This window comes from Falco peregrinus, chromosome 1 (genome assembly GCF_023634155.1).
Source record: "Falco peregrinus isolate bFalPer1 chromosome 1, bFalPer1.pri, whole genome shotgun sequence".
Taxonomy (NCBI): domain Eukaryota; kingdom Metazoa; phylum Chordata; class Aves; order Falconiformes; family Falconidae; genus Falco; species Falco peregrinus.
In genome coordinates this window covers 4,321,871-4,343,255 of record NC_073721.1, presented here as the reverse complement: position 1 = coordinate 4,343,255, position 21,385 = coordinate 4,321,871, and the positions used below count along the sequence as shown (strand labels likewise).

The following is a 21,385-nucleotide window of genomic DNA, read 5'->3' as shown; positions in this document are numbered from 1 at the left end:
AAGCACATGTATAAAATTTTCAGATGCGTGCATTTTATGTAAACTTGTACACCTACTTTTCCAAAAGAACTGATTCGTTGTGTAGCTGCTCACCTGTTACACTCCTTCCTTCCAAATCTGGTGAGGTCTTGTAATAGACCTCACAAGATTTAGGCTTTGTGCTCCTTTTCTTGTACTGCTGTATTCATGTTGAGTTTTATTTTAATAATTTAGTATGTAGCTTGTTTCTGTAGCCATACTGGTCTCTTCTTCAATATTCTCAGTGCTTAAATTCAGAAAACAGATACACATTGTTTGGAAGCCTTTGTGCAAGTTTAAGAAACTTTAGAAATGCAGAGCTGAGTTATCTTATAATTTCTGCACTAGGTAATCCTGAAGTCTGCATTTAAAGTGCTGTTAGCTCAAGTCTTATCCTTTTCATAGTGTTTTTTCTCCCCCTAGATGTTTGGATAGTATCAAGAAAAAAGGATTGCCTGTTTGCCCAGCCTGATTTTTATATTTGGTGTAGTACACATCAACTGGATTGAGTCTAATTTACTTTTTTTTTTTTTAAACAGAGCTCCTATACAACCAGTGTGTACTAATGATGTGTTCTGATTACTTAGCTTTCTGCCTGACGCAGTTAATTTCAAGAAGTGCACGATGACAGAGCGTGGAATTAAATGGGCTTGTGAGTATTGTACATATGAAAATTGGCCATCTGCAATCAAATGTACCATGTGTCGTGCTCCGAGACCTAGTGGAACAATTATCACAGAAGATCCATTTAAAAGCGGTTCAAGTGATATTGGTAGAGACTGGGATCCTACGAGCACTGAAGGAGGGAGTAGTCCTTTGATATGTCCAGATTCTAGCGCAAGACCAAGAGTTAAATCATCTTACAGTATGGAAAGTGCAAATAAATGGTCGTGCCACATGTGCACGTACTTGAACTGGCCAAGAGCAATCAGGTGTACTCAGTGCTTGTCTCAACGCAGGACCAGGAGTCCCACAGAGTCTCCTCAGTCTTCAGGTTCTGGTTCAAGACCAGTCCCTTTTTCTGTTGATCCCTGTGAGGAATATAATGACAGAAATAAACTAAACACAAGGGCTCAGCACTGGACTTGTTCTGTCTGTACATATGAAAACTGGGCAAAGGCCAGGAAATGTGTTGTATGTGATCATCCCAGACCTAACAACATAGAAACAATAGAACTGGCGGACACAGAAGAGCCTTCTTCAATTATAAATGAGCAAGACAGAGCTCGATGGAGAGGAAGCTGTAGTAGTGGTAATAGCCAAAGAAGATCTCCACCTACAACCAAACGTGAATCTGATGTGAAAATGGACTTCCAAAGAATTGAATTGGCTGGAGCTGTTGGCAGCAAGGAAGAACTTGAAGTGGACTTCAAAAAACTAAAGCAAATTAAAAATAGAATGAAAAAGACTGACTGGCTGTTTCTAAATGCTTGTGTTGGTAAGTTGTTTGCTGCTACCTTATACCGTTCTGCCTGTGGTTAGGTATTTTGGGAGAATGAAGAATTAAAATGTAAGCTTGACATTTTGCAATAGAGTTTTTTAATCTCTGCATTTTAATTTTAAAAAGTAAACCACATGTAGAAACTCCTGCAATAGTATCAGCTAAAAGAAGGTGTAGAGTTCATCCATAATCTGAATAGTGTTGGACGTGTTTCCCAACTATGCTTGGATTTTTCTGACCTTTTGTAGAAGTGGATATCCTTGTAATCAAATCCTGTAGTTCTATGTAGTCATTGAAAGGTGGAAAAATTACAAAGGCAGTCTACAGAACAATGTAATGCATATGGTACTGTAAAAAATGCCATTACTGGATCATTAAAATTACTTTTCTCTTTGCTATGGTAAGATTTGCTAGCAGAATCAGCAGCTGCAGCTTGGGAGTATTTGTAAACAGTGTAGAGCTTGCAACAGTACAAGATGCTCTGTCAGATGTTAAAAATAACACCAAAATATGTAGCTCCAAGAAATTGCATGTGTAATACTGACCTTGAAAGTAATAATGTTGTATTAATACAGCTACTGTGTTGTAAATGTTTACAGGCTCTCTCAAAGTATTTTTGTAGTTAACTGCTTCAAAAAATTCAAATACCAATTTTGTTTTGCATTTTAGTGCTTTCCTAAGGAAATTGTGGGTAATTCTCCCAATGCTGTTAAAGAACAGGGACATGTGAGAGCAGGGTTTTCTTCAGTTACTGACCTTGTGGGTTAACTTTTGTGCTGTAACTTCCCAGAAGTAGATACCTTGTGGCCTAGTGTACATGCAGGTTAAACGCTTGGAATACACAACTATTTTTAGAGTAAAACACTTAATGTGAAACTCTGGCACTACTAGTATGTCTTGTACTGTTCCTTAATGTTTCATGAAGTTACTCCATGCTTGTTATAGTAGAGGAATTAATTTGTGGAGCTGCTTCGTTTGATAGATTTGATCAGGTGTAAATTTTTTAATGGGTATCGTGGGTTTGGTTTCTCTGAGCTAATAAATGTCCCAGTTTATTTTTGTGTTGCGTTAGTAGTTCGACAAGCACATTTCCTTTTGAAAATAGATGCCTCTGTTTCCTGATACCTTCAGCTCCTTACATGCTAGTAGATGCGCAGTGCTTTCTCCTGAAATGAAGCAGTTGGAATTCTGTATGGTATTTTCTAAGTCATTGAATACCCAAGACCAATTGTTGGAGGTCATTCCTTCGCCTTACAGGAGTCTATTCTGATACCAGTTGTATTAAATGTTAGACTTTTTTTTTTTTTTTTTTACTCTTGCAATGTTACTTAAAATATTTCACACTTTCTAATCTGTGTGGGAATGGTTGTGTGTATATTTTAGAATGTGAGTTTTAAAAGTATTTAGTGTTGCTTGTGACTATAGTTGTACATGAAACTCAAAACTATGTTCATAGAAATTTTGTAAGGCAATAATGGTTTGGTTCTTTTAAAATGAAAATAGTTTGAAGGGATGTTGAAGGGATCTTGATGAGAAAAGCAGAATGCAAATAGACTTGTGTGCTGATTATTATTATTTTTTTTAAAATACTGTTCTGCTGAGAGATTGCATAATTTCTTTCTGTAACTTGAACACTTACTATACTTCGACTTTTTAACTGTGCGGGGATGGGGGAGTTGTTGGGGGAGGGATGGGACCAGCAACCAAAGCTGTTAATTATCCTTCATTTCAGAATTTCATTTTGCATATCATAGATGTCATGTTTTTTCCAAATGTTTGTTGTAGCTGGAATAACCTTAGGAAGATGATGAAAGCTTCATATATTCTTTCGTGGTTGTCTCTGGACGTTTTGCAGAGTGTATTGATACTGGAAAGGTGTACCAGTTTAACCAGTATTTTTAAAAAAAATTAAAAGCAGTAAGCCACATTTGTGCTGGTTGTTTTATTGTCTTAGTGTGACATACTTAAAACAATTTAACTATCAATTGAACAATTTTGCCTGAAGCATATGTTTTTGTCATAGAAATCAACTGAGTTATGGTCACTTAATGAGTTACTGTTCGTTAGCAAGCTGGAGCTCTTGTGAACTTTTAGCTGACCTTGATACTTGTAAATCCTTGTCCTATTTTATAATTGTGTTTGGCTAAGTCCATCAAGTAAGTTTGTGAAAATTGATGGATTAAGAGTTGGTGTGTAGTCTGTTACCATAGTTCAGCTGACAAGTGGTGACTTGTTAGTATTTGGTAACTTCAGGCTGTGCAGCTCCAAGTTTAAGCTCTGTCGGTTGTGGAGGATCCATTTGTTCTGATTCTATCTTATGTAGGAGAAATATATCAGTTTAAAGTTTTTTGGATGTGCAAAGTGTAGCTTTTTCTGAACTCAAAGATTAGAGGAGTAATTCTTGGCAGACTGGTGATCTTTTCTCTTAGGAGGTAGTATTTTTCAAAAGGTACAAAGGAAAATGTTTGATACTTTAGGACAGCTGTTTAGTTGAACTGCATCTTCGTATCTCAGCTCTAGTATAAAATTATTTTTACTAGGTTTTAAATTTAATGTCAGGTGTCATTAAAACCATGTATTGGATTACTTTTTTCCCACATCTGCTCTTTTTAGCTGAAACATGAAGATATCTTGTGTGGATTTAAAAAAGTACCTCTGTGTGTTTGTGGGGTTTTTCTTGCCCTGTTGGAGACATCCTTTAATGCTCTACCCACCTCAGTAAATAAACATGTCGTCAAAGCTTCTATTCCTTGAAATCTAGGCTGTACAGAATGTGAAGAGTGCAACTCTTGCATTCCAGCATAGTTTCCTTGATGGAGTGTATCCTTTCCAAATCAGGATTAGTGGAGTTCCCCCTTTCAAACCCTGCAAGTAAATGTACTTTAGTGGGGTTTTTTTGTTGTTACTGACTTGGTTTTTGCAGCAGTGGATGTATCAGTCAAATGATTCTTTCTCAAAAGGATGAGATTTTTAGGACCAATTTGTTTGATTAAAATTTATTAAGATCAAAACAGAATGTCTAGTAAGTATGGCTGTTGAATAGCATGACTTGCTACAACTGCCAGTTTGAATTACAGTGAGAAATCACAAATGTCTTCTGCAAGGACATCGAGGCTTTCTACTGTACTGGCCTAGTACAAGGTTAATGTGAAGTCCAAGGTGACTCATTTCTTGGAGGAGGGAGGGAAGCTAATGTATATTTGAAATTAAGCTCCGTTGTCTTTTATATAACTCGCGGTATCTATGCCAAAGAGGTTCGGTGGCCTGTGGGGCTTAGGGAATCTGACATGCAAGAGGAGCAGTCCTGCTGTGGGGCCTGGTGAAGCTGGTTACAGCTGGCTGTGGATTTAAGCAGTACAAATGGATGAAGGCGGTCATGACTTTAAAAACTTTCAGAGTTTGTTTGGGACTTACAGTTCAGCTTCAGCTCTTGCTGAAGCTTCCCCTCTCCTGTCACTGCAGGGCTGGGTTTTGCAGCGGTGCTAGCAGCGCGTGTTAGCTGCAGGGCGCTGCTGGGGCTTCCTGGGTTGTGTCTTCAACTCCTGAGCTTGAACTGCAGCCCACGGATGAGAAGAACTGCATTTCTTCTTTTCGTTTCTCCTCCAACCCTGCTTATGAACTGCTGTAAGAGAGTGTGCTCTTCTCTTTCAGCTCAGGCCGGTGAGGTAGCTACTGCCATCGTGGGCCAGAGTTCCTCTGCTGGGGGTGGTGGCCTCAGAGCCAAGTAGGCACGCGCTCTTGTTGGCTCTGTGGAAGAAGTGGATAAGAGTGTGTTTCTTAAACAATCCAAAATATTTAGAGCAAACTGCAATGAATCTTGTTTTGCAGTACATCCTTAAAAGGACTGTTAGTTCATTCCTGGTATTCCTCCATATGTGTCTGCTTAGTTTTTCCTTTGTCAACTACTTTATCTCTTTTATGTTTGTTTTTTTTCGTTGTCCTTTTCTCCCTTCGGTTTTCTGAAATAGTGCCAAATGTGTTACCCAAGCGTTCTGAAACCCTGTGGGAAAGGAGAGTCATTCTGTCCAGATACAGGTATGAAGTCGGCCGGGCAGTGTCCCAGGCTGCTCTGCAGCTCCAGGAGATGTGGAGGCCACCTCCTGCCCTGCGTCCTGCGGAGCATGTGGCTCTTCACTGACAATAAAGGCAGCCTGAAGGGACTGATGCACCAAGGTGCTTTCAGCTGGCACTGCCACCCAAAAGTGGTCCTCCTGACTGCTTGTTTCTGTCCTCCTGGCGTGTTTGCATGTGAAGAAGTGCATCTGAGACTAATCTCGCTGAAAATGAAGCTTGATAAACTGGATTAGGCGATATTTTTGTGTTGGGGTGTGGTGGTGGTGTTTGTTGGTTTTGCTGTTTTAGTAAACCTAGACTAGTTTCCTCGTCCCATCCATAGTAGAGCTGAGTCTTGATGGGGCTGTTTATGCTGTAATGAGGGATTGTGAGGATATGGGTGGGAACAAGCTGCTGGAAGCAGGGAAGGGTCATGCACCAGCCGTTGCTAGTGTCAGTTTAGGCTACCTTGAACTGTTTGGGGAAATAGAGCATGAATTTGTGACCGGTGATTACCTGCTGTGCTGGCCTTGACTCAGTATGGCAAACAGTTGCCCGTAGGGCTAGTTGCTGCCTTTCCCTGTTCCTTTGTGATGCTGGGAAGCATGACTTGGCATACTTGTCTGTAGTGTGCCAGGTAACAGTGACATAAGCGTACAACTTTCACTTGGGTAAGAAATCTTGTTGTGTTGTTGTCTGTGTCCTGTACTTATATTCTACCATAAATGCTTTGCTTTTGTGTGTGTGTGTATCTTTGAGAGTACTCTGCAGGCTGTACACCTTGGTAGAAAATCTTAACTCCTGAAACACGCTTTTATTTTGGTCTCTTGGCTTAAAAAAAAAAAAAGACTTTTTTTTTAAATGGTTGGTGATATTTTATGTTAAAATGACGGAATAAATTATCAAGTTAAATAGTTATTTAAATTTGCCTTGGAAGCACTAATGGTTAACTTTTGAGTATCATTCATAATTTTCCACTGTCCAGTCTCCCTTTTGGGTGGAACCCTGCAAGCAGCTGATCAGCTGTTAACGCCACAAGGGGTGTGGATGCATCTGACAGATAAGGAGAGGGGATAAGGACATCTTTCAGCAGGTCTTACGTGTGTGCTGCTTTGTCCTGTAATGATAGGTTATGAATGTACTAAATGGACTGTATGGGGGGGGGGGGGGAAGAATTAGGTGATAGTCATACTGTCGTGCATTGCATGCTTTAGTTTTAAAGTACATGTCTTATAAGTTGTTATTTTTAAGTTAATACAAGTTGCTGAGGTTAAAATTTTTTTTGAGAAAAATTAGTATATAGAAGGTTCAGTCTCAAGCTGTTGTTACCTGGAGAGTGATCTGCTGTTTGATTGTGTGCTAATACTAAAAAGAGAGGTCCTGGAAATGAAGAATGAGGAGAATGAGCAGGAGGGTGTGGTTAGAGGCCCATAAAGTTTTTTCAGACAATCATTTGTATTAACTGATGTGTCATATTTGCTTGCAAAAGAGTTCTTCCTCTAAGAGGAGGAATTCTTCTCAGACTGAATGTGTTTTGTCCTCCAAATGCTGAAATGGTGGAGCAATTATTGATAACAGATCTTCCTTTATGGTCACCTGATGTGCCCCTGGGGAGCAGTTGGAAGAGGGTGCGGGCTGAGCTCCAGTGCTACAGCTTGCGTGGTCGTACCACCGGTCCTCAGCGCTCTTGATGCTGGAGGAGCGGTAGGATTTTAACAAGTGTCAGAATTAGGTTTTAGTGGGTCAGTTGATTGGCCCCTCACTTACTGTGGAAGGTCACCTTGGCGCTTAAACCAATCTTCGGCTTGGTCTTGTAGACGGGTAAGTGAGAGCATGTGGATGATACAGATGACTTGCAATCGTGCCTGTAACAGAAGAGAAAGCAGCACAGGGCTCTGTGCTTCTGATCTGGTGTATGTCACAGAGGGATCTGACTCTGCTGCTGATGTTTAAAATGTATAATTTGGTTGTTTGAGAAGTTTGCCTTCTATGACCAGGCCGTTCAAGGAACAGTAAAGTTGATTGCGATTGTCCCACATAGGAGGCACGAAGACCTCTTTAATATGAAGTGTTTCCTTTTTAGTCTACACAAATGTGAGAACAGATTGTTTACTGCAGCATTGCTACCTTCTTGAATCAAAGAAATCTTGAATCTCTGGGTGGTTTTTTACATGTTTTATCTAAACAGAGGCATCTTCACACTCTTCCATTAATTTAGCAAAACCCTTTGTACTTCTTTTTAGCAGGTATATGATTGAAATTAATTCTCTTTGGTTTTGCTCGTTTCATTTCAGCGTAATCCTATTCAGCCTTTTCAAAGATATAGAACGCCTGCCCCGTAGTATATGCAAGACTGCGGATGTGCCTTTCATGCAGTGATGCTTCTAACAGTTGTTGAGGGTCAGGAGCCTCCTGCAGAATCCGCTGCTGTGGGCTGTCTGACCCACTGCTTTTTGCTGCTCTGCAATGGCTCATTTGTCTCCACAGCAGTTTAACTGAGGAATTGAATTGTTCAGGAAACTTTAAACTGACAGCAAATGCTGTTGAAGTGAGGGTTACTAATCTGTGTTCTTACTTGCTTTTAGTCTCTTCTCACTGCATGTTTAAACCTTGCTGTTGTTGGGAACTGTGTGTGGAGCTGGTGGGCCCCTGTCCTGATCCACTGCGCAGTGCTGCTGCCCAGGTCTGCCTCCCCCAGCCTCTCTTCTGCCCTGTAGATAAGCGGCAGAACTACATCAATCTATTTGGAAGAATTTGCCGATTTCATGTGCAAGTTGTGCCAGCCAGCGCACTCCAGGTCTGTCAGAGAGACAGTGAAGTAAATAAAGGCTGCTGCTGTGGTGTTTTCTCTGGAAACTTGTACATCCAGCTGTTCTGAAGTCACTGGGACTGTGCAATGAGGGCAACCAGGATTTAGTTTTCTGGATATGCCTGTAAGCTGTTGCTGGTTTTCCAAGTTTACTTAACTGCACTAAACCCTATAAATATTTACATGTTCTAAAGAATAAACTTAACAGCACGTTAGCTGAAGTAGTTTGGTTTTAGCAGCTCCGTTCATTATGGGCTTATATGAGCAAAGGCAAGCAATATTGATGCGTAATAAAGAAGATAGTTGTAACGGTCATCATAGGAGCAAAAATGCAGGATCAAGATCGTACAAATAGTTGTTATTGGGTGATTAATATTTGTAAAATTTAGCCTTCTTAAATAATCTCCTTAATCTCTGTTGTGTATCATCTCACGTGCACTGAGATTTCATATTCCAGATCTGTGCTATTTGTAAGAGTTGGGGCTTTACTAGAAAAAGAAAAAACCTTGGCTGCCTGTGCTGTGGAAGACTTCCAATAAAAGGAAATGCCTGAGTTGCAAATGGGAACACAGTTGAACCTGTAAACGTGGAATACTAACTTTGTATTTTCTCCTTACTTGGGTGCAGCACTTAGCATTCTGTCCTGTCGCTTGGGGTGTCAGGCTGTAGTCATGCGTATGCATTAAGCAACGCAAAACTTGTTGGGAGACACACACAGAGTGATGTCTTCAGTTGCAACACCAAACTAACATTTCTGGAGTCCACTTCAAAGAACAGCTATTCTTGCTGTGGAGCAGAAGTAGACACTGAGTCATAAGGATCTGTTTGCATTTGTGTAGCTCTTATGGCTAATCGGAGCTGTGCCCTCGCAAGAGGTCTAGCTGCTGGAGCACTCATGGATGCTGTGTGAACAATCTTAAGACAGATGCCAATCTTTCTTTTGACATTTTAACAGTCTGAGGAATGCCGTGGGTGTCAGTGGGGAGTAATCCAATTGGCATGGTGCTGTATCAGAACGCGATTCAGAGGCTGCTTGTGTAAGTAATCAGGCACTTGTGTGTTATGAAATGTAGTGAATTAGAACATCAGTAAATATTTCTGCAATATTTTTTGTAAATAGTGTTTTGTTAAGCTTTATTTAAATAGACTTAATGAATTGGAGGCTCTCATTCATCTGACAGAAATCAAAGCTATTGTAGGAATATGCCTCCTATTGTCAATGAAAGCATATTAAGACCTCATTTTGAAGTGGCGATACTGAATTTAGGAATTGCAGGCAGTTCTGATGAATGTTGCATGTAGGCAAGTTTATCCCATAGTTTTGGGGCAGGATTTGTGTTTTCTGGTTCAGATTTCTGGCAGTCTGCCTGTTAATGCTATATATTTGCTTGGTGTTCAGTGCAGGCTTGGACTGTACTGTCAGGCTGGCACCTGATGAGCCAGGATCAAGAATTTTCCTTGTTTTGAAGCAACCAAAATAGAGTAGATACTTGGCGGAACGGCTAAAGAGAAATTCGGACTTACCTTGCTGTGGCAAGGAGAGGCCAAGGAGACTTGCAGTGACCATAGAATATTGTCCCTGCAGTAGTGATGTTCTGGGTACCGGGGTCACGGTATTTCAGCGCGGGTTAGTACCAGGCGTTAGAGCAAGCAGCAGTTTTGCAAGAGGAAGCTTCTTAAAAAGAAATAGACTTGTAATGGGCTCTATGCAAAAATTTATGCCGAGTGAGTTCCGTATGGTTTGATTTTGTGTCTCATGCTCATCTGTTGAGGCTCAGTTACAAAATAGTCAGTGCATCCAGAAGTGAGTTTGTCTGTCTGGACTTGATCTAAAAATTGCCTGATGCTCCCCCCAGCCATAAACAGTCACTTGGCTGTTTGGATTAAAGAACAGAGGATGACCAAATATGATGCTTGCACATAGTCACATCACCATCCCTCCATGAGCTGTAACTGTGCTAGTTTGAAGTGTCATTTAGCACACCATCACTGTTCTTCACTTCTAGATAAAAGTATTGCCAACCCTATACCTAAAAAAAAAAAATTTACAATCTCTGTTTTTTAAATAAGGCCTAGAAAGCATATGTGGTTTGCCTGGTTTTGATGTGTTGATCTTTAGCTTAAACTTCAGCAAAGTTTAGAAATGTACTTTTAAAATGACAGCTTATATAAAAATTTTAGTAGTTAATTCTAGAACATGGGGCTCTTAGGAATGTCAAGTATTGCAAGACGTGGGAATAAACTGCAAGAACTGGCAGTGCTGTGAAGGGCACATGTCACTGATTTGGATCCCTATCGCAGCTTTTAGTAGTTAGCGCTTGAAGGCATTGCCAAACCTCACATGACTGCCTCTCAGCATCGGTCTTCGGCCTCAGTTGTTGCTGTTTGATGAAGAGTGGGATGATAATAAATTGCCTTAGCAGCTGAGGGTCAGGGACTAAAAGAATAATTACAAATACAAATTGACTGGGTACTGACTTAAGTCTGTAGTAGCACATATCGCTGTATGTGCTTGGCAAGCTGGCCAGCTGGAACTGTTGCCATGATTTGGGTCTGATCGCCTGTCATTGAAAGATCATTTTTGGGATGTTTGTTTGAAATTAATCTGTGATATTTGGATTGTCGAGAGTGGCTACCTGCCTGTCTTAGGTGGTCTTCAGTATGTTTGTCATTGGGTGGTGTGGTGGAGTGTGCATGTACGGTAACAGGAATCCTTCCTGTGTCAATACAAGTGGTTAAAATACAAAAGGGCATGAAGTGGCTTTTAGTCTTCAACAAAATATCTTTCATAAATTAATGATAAAAAATTAAGGGTGTCATAAGATAGAAGAGAATTTACTCGTCTGTCAAGGTTCTTCTTTCCCTGTGGATTCTTGGGTTTGCCAACAGCTGAACTTGGGCCAGAGCTGTAGTATAGCTTGTTTTAAGAGAGTGGGTCATGGAAATTAATCTGACTTTGGTTACTTACTATGCAAAAAAACCCCCAATAGGTCAGTTTGCTGCATTTGGTTGGAATGATGTATCACAGGCAGCGATGGTATTGCCTTATCAGTGGCATAAATGGGATTGCGTGGAAATAAAATGCTGCGGTTGGCATTCTTGTTATGGATACAGCATGTGTTGACAAAAACGTACCTTTTGCTTTGGTATGTTTTGGTTCCCCTCAGAGCTGGAAGTATTGCAAGAGGAGCACAGCTATGTTCGTCACGTCCCATGCTGCATTCCTTTGATGTGTGTTTTGGAGAATGTCTTGAAAACCAATGACTTTTCAGTGTTCATTTCTCTTCGCTGAAGTAGCTTTTATCCATAAGCAGCAGCTCCTTTCTTTAAAATCAAATATTTTTTCATCAGCAAAGTTCTAAATCTTATGGAACAAGAACTAAAATTGGACAGGCATAAGTAGTTCTCTAACTCATCTGGGGTGAGTACACAGGCAGGCACTTAAGCAGAATGAGGCATTGGTGCTGGGGTGGAGTGGGAATGAGTTCCTGTACAGGCAGACCAGAAACACGCAACAAAAACCCTAAGAAATTGTCATCCCATATTGCTTTCATTCTGGCCTGGCCTGTTAGGATTTTTGGGCCCTTGATGAATAGGTAGGTGTTGTCTGATTGAAATTTGCGGTTGAGTTTGTATTCTGGAACTTCTCTGCTTTAGACCGCTGTTAAAATGAATAATCTAACTTTTATCTGTAGAGGCTTATGAAGTAGAGCTGATAACTTTGTCAAGAAACGTCTTGCACTGATAATCCATTCCCCCCCCTGCGTTTCTTCTGGAAGCTTTACAATCTCACTATTGAAAATGATAGACTTTTTGGCCGAGCTAAGAATCGCTTTCCTAAATCCTGGATTAACCAGCAACCCAGCGGTTAGTATGCTTCTCTAGTAGTAGGCAGTTCAGTTTGTTCTATTGGGGTTTTGGGTTATTTGGCTTTTTTTTTTTTCCTGCCCCCCCCCCCCCCCCTTTTTGGTCCTTTGTGTGGTGGTATTTGGTGCTTGTTGGTGGGTTTTTTTGTGTGGTGTGGGTTGTTTTTTTGGGGTGGTTTTTTTTTTTTTTTGGTGTCTGTTTGAATCTTGGTCCTGAGCGGGAGTGAGTGCCCTGACTGAGAATTACCTCTTGCCCTTCTGAACAGTTTTTGAGTCTTGTTAAGCAAACTGAGTGAAGGATAAACTGGAGTCTCAGTTTCTAGCCTCGTGGCCTCTGCTCAACTGCTGACTCTTAGGAGTTGTTAAGGAGGTTTATCTGCAGAGAATGGGAGGGGGTTTTCTCATTTGCGATCTTGAGCTGCTGCAAATGGAGCTGCTTCTCAATAGTGAATTTGAAGTCTTCTATTTACATATCTACTAAAGATGGCTTTAAGATCAATTTTCTGTTTCCTCAGTTCAGTGTTACACTATTCTCTTATGAAGCCCATATGTAAAATAGAACCTTTATATTTAAAGGGATTTCTAAATTTAGAAAGTCTAATACTGGAACTGATACTGTTAACACTACCGCATCTTGTTGATGGTGTATCCTGATAATTGCGGCTAAGGAATGCATTCAGCGTGAATGGGCTTGATAGGAAGCATGGTACAGAAGCTAGAATGTCCCAGGGACTCTAGAAGACATTAGGGTTCCCCTTGCATCTTGCTTTAGAAAGCGTATGCAGTGTGTGTGTGACTTTAACTCAGTTTTAATAGAGTACCCTGAGTGATAACTGCCCGAGTTCGATTAGTAGCAGAGATGGTGAGCTGAAGAGAAACTTTGTGTTCTGAACCCTTTTCCAACACTGCTTTAAACCATGTGGAGGGGGGTTGAGACTTGTTCCAAAAATCTTTTGATAGATCTATTTTTTGTAGGTCCAGTAGTCTGTTTTTAAGATAATTTAAAAGGGAAGATATAATAATTGAACTAATCTCTGTCCTATGAATTAATGACTTTCCTTCAGCACTGCTGATCAAATGAAACCAGTGAGTATGTTGCGCTAGGTATTTCATCAAGGGTCCTCAGCACCACTTCGTAGCTGGCCTTTGATCTGCTGTATCTTCCAGCTAGTTTGCGTAGTGGAAATGGTCTAGGAGGTGAGGTAAGTCTAAATATTTTATAATGTCTGTTCAAGAAAAGAAATAAAAAGCAAGTTTCTTGATATGCAGTTGGTCTTTGTATGTTAGGTCTGTACCAGAATAGATAGGGTTAAGTAAGATAGCGTGATCCAGAATGGCTCATTCACTAGCTAAAATGAACTGTTTGATTATTTTTTTGTTTTGTTTTTTCTTCAGGAGTTGTAGAAGGTGATTTAGCTGCTGTTGAAGCTTACAAGTCATCAGGAGGAGATATTGCCCGGCAGCTTACTGCGGATGAAGTGCGCCTGCTAAATCGCCCTTCTGCTTTTGACGTTGGGTACACGCTTGTGCATCTGGCGATACGCTTTCAGAGACAAGATATGCTAGCAATTTTGCTTACGGAGGTGAGTTACTTTGGCCCCTGTGTAGGCTGAATAGGAACCTTATGTAACTGCACCATTGTTTGCAGCCAGTGGCATTTGCTAGAAGATAGAGGCTAATATTGTTGGAATACATCAATTGCTGCTTTGTGCTTTTGTTGCTGTTTCTCCTTAAGGAGCAAATTTACTTTAAGGCTGTATGTGTGTGGTGGTCTTGAGGATGTTCACTTTTCTCATTAATGAGTGGTCTTGGCACACGTTCTGACCTTAGTGGTGGTGGAAGTGAGCTATTGTGAGGCTTCCTGAGTTTTGGGTGGGGGAGAGGAAATGCCCTGAAAGCAAAACACTGACATCAATGACAGCGTAGTTTTTTTCTGAGTTTTGTTAATGAACAAGTCTGCTTGGTCTGTCTTCTCTGGTTTTCTTGGGAGCTTCTCTGCAAGAGAAAGGCAAGTTCATTGCTTTGAAAAATTGCTGCATTTTTTCCTGCTCTTTGCCCTTTTTATAGGCTAGTTGGTTCCTCTCTGTGGTCTCCTAGCTCTTGCGCCTTCTATTTCCTTGTATATTTTTGTACGATCCACCTCAGTTCTGGTGGTCTGCTTTCCTCCTACGCCCATATGTAATTGTTATCTTTTTCTTTTGGTCAGTTTTCTTCATCTCAGACTTCTGGATCCTCACCTGATCAGAGGCAAATTTTTATTCTGCCTCCTTTGATGCCTAATACAATGCTGAAAGTTTGTGTTCCTAAGAAAAGCAGCATGCCTGAGAAGGGCATAAGGATTATGGAATGTGTAGGGTTAAATAATTTTTAAAAAAGTAAATGAAGCAAGACAAATATAGCTAAAACCTTGAGAAGAATATATATGGCTAATATGAGTAGTTCTGTGCTGCTTACATAGCTGTCTGGGTGGATGGAGTTACGCATTTCAAAACAAGTTAATTTGCTGGAAATAGGGTCTTACAGTGTTTGTGTGGTTTTGTTTCAGTTTCTAGGAATACTTACTCCACATACCATGTGTCAAAATCGTTAGTAGTAGTGTTTGAGCCACAGTGATACTTACCTTTGCTAGAGTATTAACTAGTGAAAATGTGTGTCTTAAAGCCTTTTTTTTTTTTTTAATTTTTTTTTAATATATATATATATATATATATATATGCATGCAGTGTCATCCCTGTGTTACTTGCCCTGTATCACTGAATGAGTTCTTGGTGGCAGTGATGATTAGAATCTGGAGAAATTTAAGTGTCTTAGGTGTCTTAGCTTAATACTTTTTGGGGAGATTCTTTGTAGGAAACTGTCTTGTGCTGTGTTAGCAAAGTTCCTTCTTAAATGTAGACAGGGCTCATGCATAAGAGTTGAGGTATGTGTGACTGGTCTCTGGTTCTTGGGTTTTGGGGTTTTTTTTTTTGGTTTGTTTTCCTGCTGGAAGTGGTCCCCTGTTAATTCACTTTGATTAAAAGAGGTGTTTAACCAGCTTGGTTTATCAGCTACATAGCAAATGAGACATTAATTCATTGACAGTCACCAAACATTTAATTTTTCTGGGTATATAAAGTATAAAACTGTTTATACTCCTGTTGCATTACTTGCTAACAAAATACTGTCCGCTGGCGATTATCACTCCTAAGTCTTCGTATTTAACTAGAAATAATACTGAGTGCAGTAACTCTGTGATGTTACAGGTATCGCAACATGCAGCAAAGTGCATTCCTGCCATGGTGTGTCCAGAGGTCACGGAACAAATTCGTCGTGAAATTGCTGCATCTCTTCATCAACGAAAGGGAGACTTTGCTTGCTATTTTCTGACTGACCTTGTAACATTTACGTTACCTGCAGGTAGTTACAAAATTCTTACTGATGGATGATTTTTTTTTTTTTTTTTTCTCACCTAGTTGAGAATTGTTTGTTTTGGATGTGATGTATACTTTGGCTTTCTGATGGTAGTTGTGTGTGTATTAGGTTTTATTTATTAAGTTCTAATAGCTTAGGTCAGATCTAGCAGTTGAATTTGCTTATTAATATTCAGTATTTGCACACTTTGATCCATACATTGTTCCTGTGAAATGAACATCTATTACCCTATTTAAACACTAGGAAACTGAAGAAAAGTGGTGTATTCTAAGGAAAGGCTGTGTTTAAAGTTAAGATTGGAGCCTAGATATTTCTGGGCTCTAATAGGGCCTTTCACATAGCTATGTTAGCTTTTGGTCCTTTCCATTAAGGCCCAGAGCTATTTTTTGCATTTGCACTTGGTTATAGCAGTAACAATTTTTTGAATACTTTTGAGGTACTCTGTGATCAGAGAATTTTTGCCTATTAACAAAAAGCTATTAGAAGGCTTTTAATCTTCAGTAGCGGTTTCCTTTAATAGTAATGCTACCAGAGGTAAGAAAATATGTAGATGGAAACTGTACTAATCAATCAGATCCATTTGTCTTTTTTTTTTAATGAAGCAGTAGTATTATCAGAAAATTATTTGGAGCATCTTTGGTTTAGTGTTACCTCATCTCCTCCTTTTCAAAAAGTCTGGATAATATTTACCATTTATCTACCAACTATCCACTTGAGGTGGTGTATTCAGCCTTGTTCTGCAGGTCACATATGAGAGGCAAACGGCATGGGTTAGAGACTTAATGCTTCCTTGCTCTTTGTGGGAGAGAAGGGAAAAAGGGGCAACAGAACAATCTTGTAACTTGCATGAGAAATGTTGCTTTTGCCAGAACTGAGGAATTTTTTCATTATTTTCAAGAGACTTGTCTCAAACCACTGTGCAGCTTTCTGATACATGTAAGAACCATTAAATAATTAAAGAATAAGAATGTTCAAAAGCTTCTGTCCATCAAGGCTGTCAGTGTATTTCCACTTCCATCACATTTAGGCAACTGAACGTCTTTTGTAGTCAACAGTTAGCAGCTGGTCTCAACACAGCATTTCCAAGTAGAGTAGTGTAAGTCACGCAATCCTATTCGGATATTACCTATATGATGTAATTTAGGAACCAGTTTCCACTCAATATTTCAAAGAAATGTATAGGATCCTTCTGAAAAGCCAATGAACAGACGTTAGTGCAAAAGTCTTATAGTGGCCAGCAACCAATTTAAGTCAGTTTTAGTTTGAAAAAAACCAATGAATCGTACAAAAAAACCCAACAAACCACCCAAAAAACTCCATCCCACAACACTCTGCTGGCACCAAACAATAGTATGCTTCAGCAGCAACTCATATGCCTAAATGTTGGCTTCGCTTTTAGAAGCCTGAGGGTATTGGGCATCTGAGCAGGACTGGCAGAGAGGACACTGGAATTAAGAGAAATCTTCATGCCCTTGAAATACCACTTAGAGCCCAGTTATTATCCCCTAGACTGCCTGAAGGGATGCTAGATGTTTCTGTGTAACTACTTGGTTTACTTCCTTAACTTTAATGTATTTAAATTTCACAATGGTGCTGAGGCTAGCAAAGTTTCTTCAGTTGCTGATTTGCCTAGCAACCATTTACTACTTAACCTGATCTTTAAGGTGTAGCAGATGCTTGTGGTTTAGAATGTGTGACACTGTGTGTTAATGTACGTGATACAGGAGTTGCAAAAGGGTTTTGCCCAGTATACAATTTTCATCCCTGTTTTGTGGGGTTTTTTTGGTTGGTTTTTTTTTTTTTTTTTTGGTGTGTATTTTTTTTTTTTTAAGAGCTACATTCGCAGTTTCAGGTTTTGTCCGTAGAGCTCTTGGAACAGTTGTCAGTAGTGGCATTTTTGGTGTCATAGCTCAATAGTTAGTTTTTCCGTTTCTTATTTTCGAATGTGCAAACTGCAGCCTGCAAACCCTTGGGGTTCTCTGCACTGTTTCATTGAAGTTTGCATGGAATGACTAATGAAATGGATATTCTGTACAAGAACAAATCTCTTGCAAACTGTACCTGTCCCCTGGGGGAGACCAGGGAGGGAAAGCCATTCAAATGGGTGGAAAACTGTTGCTTAGGATTGAGTCTGTCCTAAGTACAGTAGGGATGAAAGCAGTAGTGTTGGGTGTTTTTTTTTTCCTCCCTACGTCAAAGTGGTTCTCTACTTCGCTTTCTCGTTCAGACAAATCCATTCTTACCCTCTGCGTGCTGTGATGATCCTTTCTGTGTAAAAGGTATGAAAATCAGTCTGGGATACATGCCTACTTTAGCGTGCTGTATGAAGCCTGTGTTCACAAATGACAGATCTGAAAGTAACAGCAGCTTTTCAGAGGAGACATTAGGGATGATGGGGCAAAAGCTGTTGCATAAGTTCTCCTGAGCACCAGCTCGTAATCTCTCTCTTACAGCAGTATTAAGTGACTTTTATATTTGCTTTCTATTTTTCCAGATATTGAAGACTTACCGCCTACAGTCCAAGAAAAGTTATTTGATGAAGTACTTGACAGAGATGTTCAGAAAGGTAAGTGCTCTGAGAATAGCTAGAATCTCTCCTTGCTTTTCTTTAGGGAAAATTCTTTATTTAAAAAAAAAAAAAAAAAAAGGAAAAAAGTGTGTGTATGTATGTGGCTTTGTTGCCTGAATTTGTTTTAAATACAGATTTGTTGCTTTCAAGTTACTCTTCACCCTGGAATTATTTTAACATCTACAGTCTATTTATGAGGCAGAGCAAGAATGGAATCTGTAGAAATCATGTTTAGAATGTATCTTTTGAATTTTAAAGATTTCTAAAGCTTTAGAGTTATAAGTCACAAGCTCTTTAAAGAAAATGGAAAAAAATCTTTCTGCTTCAGTAGCAATCCTCAAACAAATGATGTGATGCTTTAAGGCTATGGTTTGTTTTGCTTTTTTTGGGGTTGTTTTTGGTGTTTGTTTTTTCTTTTCTTGACAGTATTTTGCCCAAGGAATGCATTTAGCCATTGTAGTTCACCTGGTTTTGTAGTAAGAAGGAAAACTTCTTACTTGGTAAATGGGTAAATTATTGAGATTATGCCACTACTGTGCTGTTTGGATTCTCTGAGACTTCAAACAAACATCGGTTTTAAAAGAGGTTGTTGTCATGTTGCAGAGCTAGAAGAGGAATCTCCCATTATTAACTGGTCACTGGAACTGGGTACGCGCTTGGACAGCAGGTTATATGCACTTTGGAATCGGACTGCAGGGGACTGCCTGCTTGATTCAGTACTACAGGCCACTTGGGGCATTTACGACAAGGATTCAGTGCTGCGGAAGGCTCTTCACGACAGTTTACATGACTGCTCACATTGGTGAGTTAGGGGTTTTTTATGTCAAATTTAAAGACAGCTTTCCATGTAGCATAGTAGTCGGTAGTAGTATAGTATTAAAAAGAAACACAACCCCTGCTCCCCAATTTACTGTGGATTGTGTGCCTCAGAGACGTTGAGTCACTGCGTGAATCGCATGGTCATTTAGATCTAGTGTATTTGAAATGCAAGCACTGGAAACTTGGATGTTCTGAACTCAGCGATGGTATGTGATACTCAACAAACGGCATTTAAATCACAGTAAAGTATTTTATGCTGTGTGCTTGTCAAAAGTACGCGAACAGATATTAAGACTGGAATTTCTGTATACTTGCAGTGTAAATCATGCACATGCCATGCCTCGCTGCCTTGTGGAAGCTTTGCAGAAGATTGTTGATGGAAGATAGCCTTTTATTCCTGTACAAATTTTTCAGTATTTTCATTCCGTCTGCTTAGTTACAGCTTTATTCAGTATTGCTCTTTTTTTTTTTTTTTTTTTCTTTCTGTTCTGTCTGCTAAAATAATGGCAGTTAAGGACAGAGCATTGACATTTTAACTAGCGCTGTCATTTGGACATAAAATTAATTTATCATTCTGTAGAACTTGTGTTGTTTTACACTGGCAACCTTCTTTAGTCCGATACTGTGGTTTGCCTTTACTAGAGGAAAAATTCTTACAGTTGGACCCCAATGGTGTCCAACAATTCTTGAGTGCGTAAAGGGACTAAGGGAAGAGATTGTGTAAGACACAGGTGGTCGGTTTTCTTACGTTCTTGTAGTCAAGGGCAAGAGAAACACTGCAAGCAAGGATACTAGAGAAAGAGCCTGTCCCCTTGCTTTGTGCTGTACATGAAGTCAACAACAAAGGTTAATTTTGGGGGTACCTGTACGTAGCCTTGGTGATTACTGTCCCCAGCTGCCTGCAGTTCGGAGAAAACTCCCCCAATTAGCATCCAGAGCTGGGTTCAATAAAGTGGTGCTTCAGTAACTGTCCTCCTGAGGACCTGTCTCTGAATGGATCTGCTGCTACTCTGAAGTTGTTTATAATGGAGTGTGCATCTCGACCATGCAGGAATGTCCCTGGCATTATAAGCAGCTCCCCTGAGGCCAGAACAGAGATTTATGATAGGTCAGGTTTTGTTCTTTATGGTAACAAAATCAAGTGTGGTATCCAAAAACATGCTGCAAACTTTTGATGTTTAAACCAGTCTTTCAAAATGTTAGTGTTAACTGTTCTTGACTTACTGTTGTATCTAATGTAACACTCGCTATTTAGACTCTATGAAATCTGGTTAAGTTTTTTAGTTCACGTTCTGGACAGAATTTGCATTTTTACTCTGAATTTACTTAATCTTTATCCTTACTGAAAGCACAGATTTTTTTGACTGATTCATGTGTTCCTTCGTAGTTGTTTAAGTACAGGTGCCTACCTTCAGTCTGGATAATTTTATATACTAGTTTGTCAGTGGAAGAATTAGTACAGATTCTAGTACAAACCCCTACAGAGCTACATCCTTGGTAGGAACTTACCTGCTTGCAGAGGCTGTTAGTGATGGAAATCCGTAAAGAATCAACTTCTTCAAGGTCAGTCTGGGTGATACTAGGTCAGATTTGAGTCATAATTCCTTTCAAAAGATCGAGTGAGGGTGTGAGAGGTCTTTTTACTGAAGTTCAGTTGTAAATAGATCACCCTGTACATCCTTTACTTGCTGTATAGAATCTATGTGGGAAGATACATTCACTTCTAATTCTGTGGGCTAGGATGTGTAGCAGGTAGAAGTGACATTGTTGTCACTGTGCTGAAGGAGTAGGCTCTTAAACGTAACCGCTAGTCTCAACAACAGTATGCTTAAACTGTTTTCAAGTGGAATTGTTCTTCAAAGCCTTCACAAAGACACTTAAAAATGGGTATTTCTATACTCAGACACAGAACGTTCATGTAACTCATTTGGCCTCATTTTGTTGTGTTTGTTCAGATGCTGAACAAAGAAGAATCTATTTACTAGAGACAGTCTAGTGTCCGCTACTCAGAAAAAGCTCAGTGGTGAAGTTCCCAGAGGCTCTGGCCTGTGGCATCTTTTCCACTCACCTTTTAGATGAGTACACTTTTTTTTAGCTTACACAGAAGTGTGTTCTGATTTGTCCCTGTTTAAATTCCATTGTAAGCTTTTGGTGGAGAATGGGCATATGCCCCTAAGTGGGCTTTCAGAATTATTTTTCGGGTGTTTTTTTAGATGCAAATCTTGAGCCTTGACTTCTGTCTACAAGGCTACCTCCTGTGAACATCTACAGATAACTGTGGCTTTGGCTGACTAATTCAAGGAAGAAATTTCTTTAGTAAAACACTTTCACAGTAGAGCTTTTGGGGAGGTAGTTTCTTTTTCTGTCCTCCTGCCCTCCCTCCCTTCATTTTCTGTGAA

At 39.8% G+C, this 21,385-nt stretch overlaps 1 protein-coding gene across 4 annotated transcripts in view; it reads left to right on the top strand.

Moving 5' to 3' along the window:
• Positions 1-21,385, top strand: part of ZRANB1 (zinc finger RANBP2-type containing 1) — a 46,707-nt gene that overhangs the window by 13,423 nt on the left and 11,899 nt on the right. For 2 of the 4 annotated variants that reach the window (XM_055800857.1, XM_055800923.1), the window contains 5 exons: positions 558-1,456; positions 13,583-13,770; positions 15,430-15,583; positions 18,093-18,164; positions 18,771-18,969. In XM_055800857.1, the coding sequence (XP_055656832.1) occupies positions 643-1,456; positions 13,583-13,770; positions 15,430-15,583; positions 18,093-18,164; positions 18,771-18,969 (1,427 nt within the window). In that variant the 5' untranslated portion in view covers positions 558-642. The remainder of the gene's footprint in view (positions 1-557; positions 1,457-13,582; positions 13,771-15,429; positions 15,584-18,092; positions 18,165-18,770; positions 18,970-21,385) is intronic. The other 2 variants (XM_055800750.1, XM_055800800.1) reach the window with 1 other exon arrangement.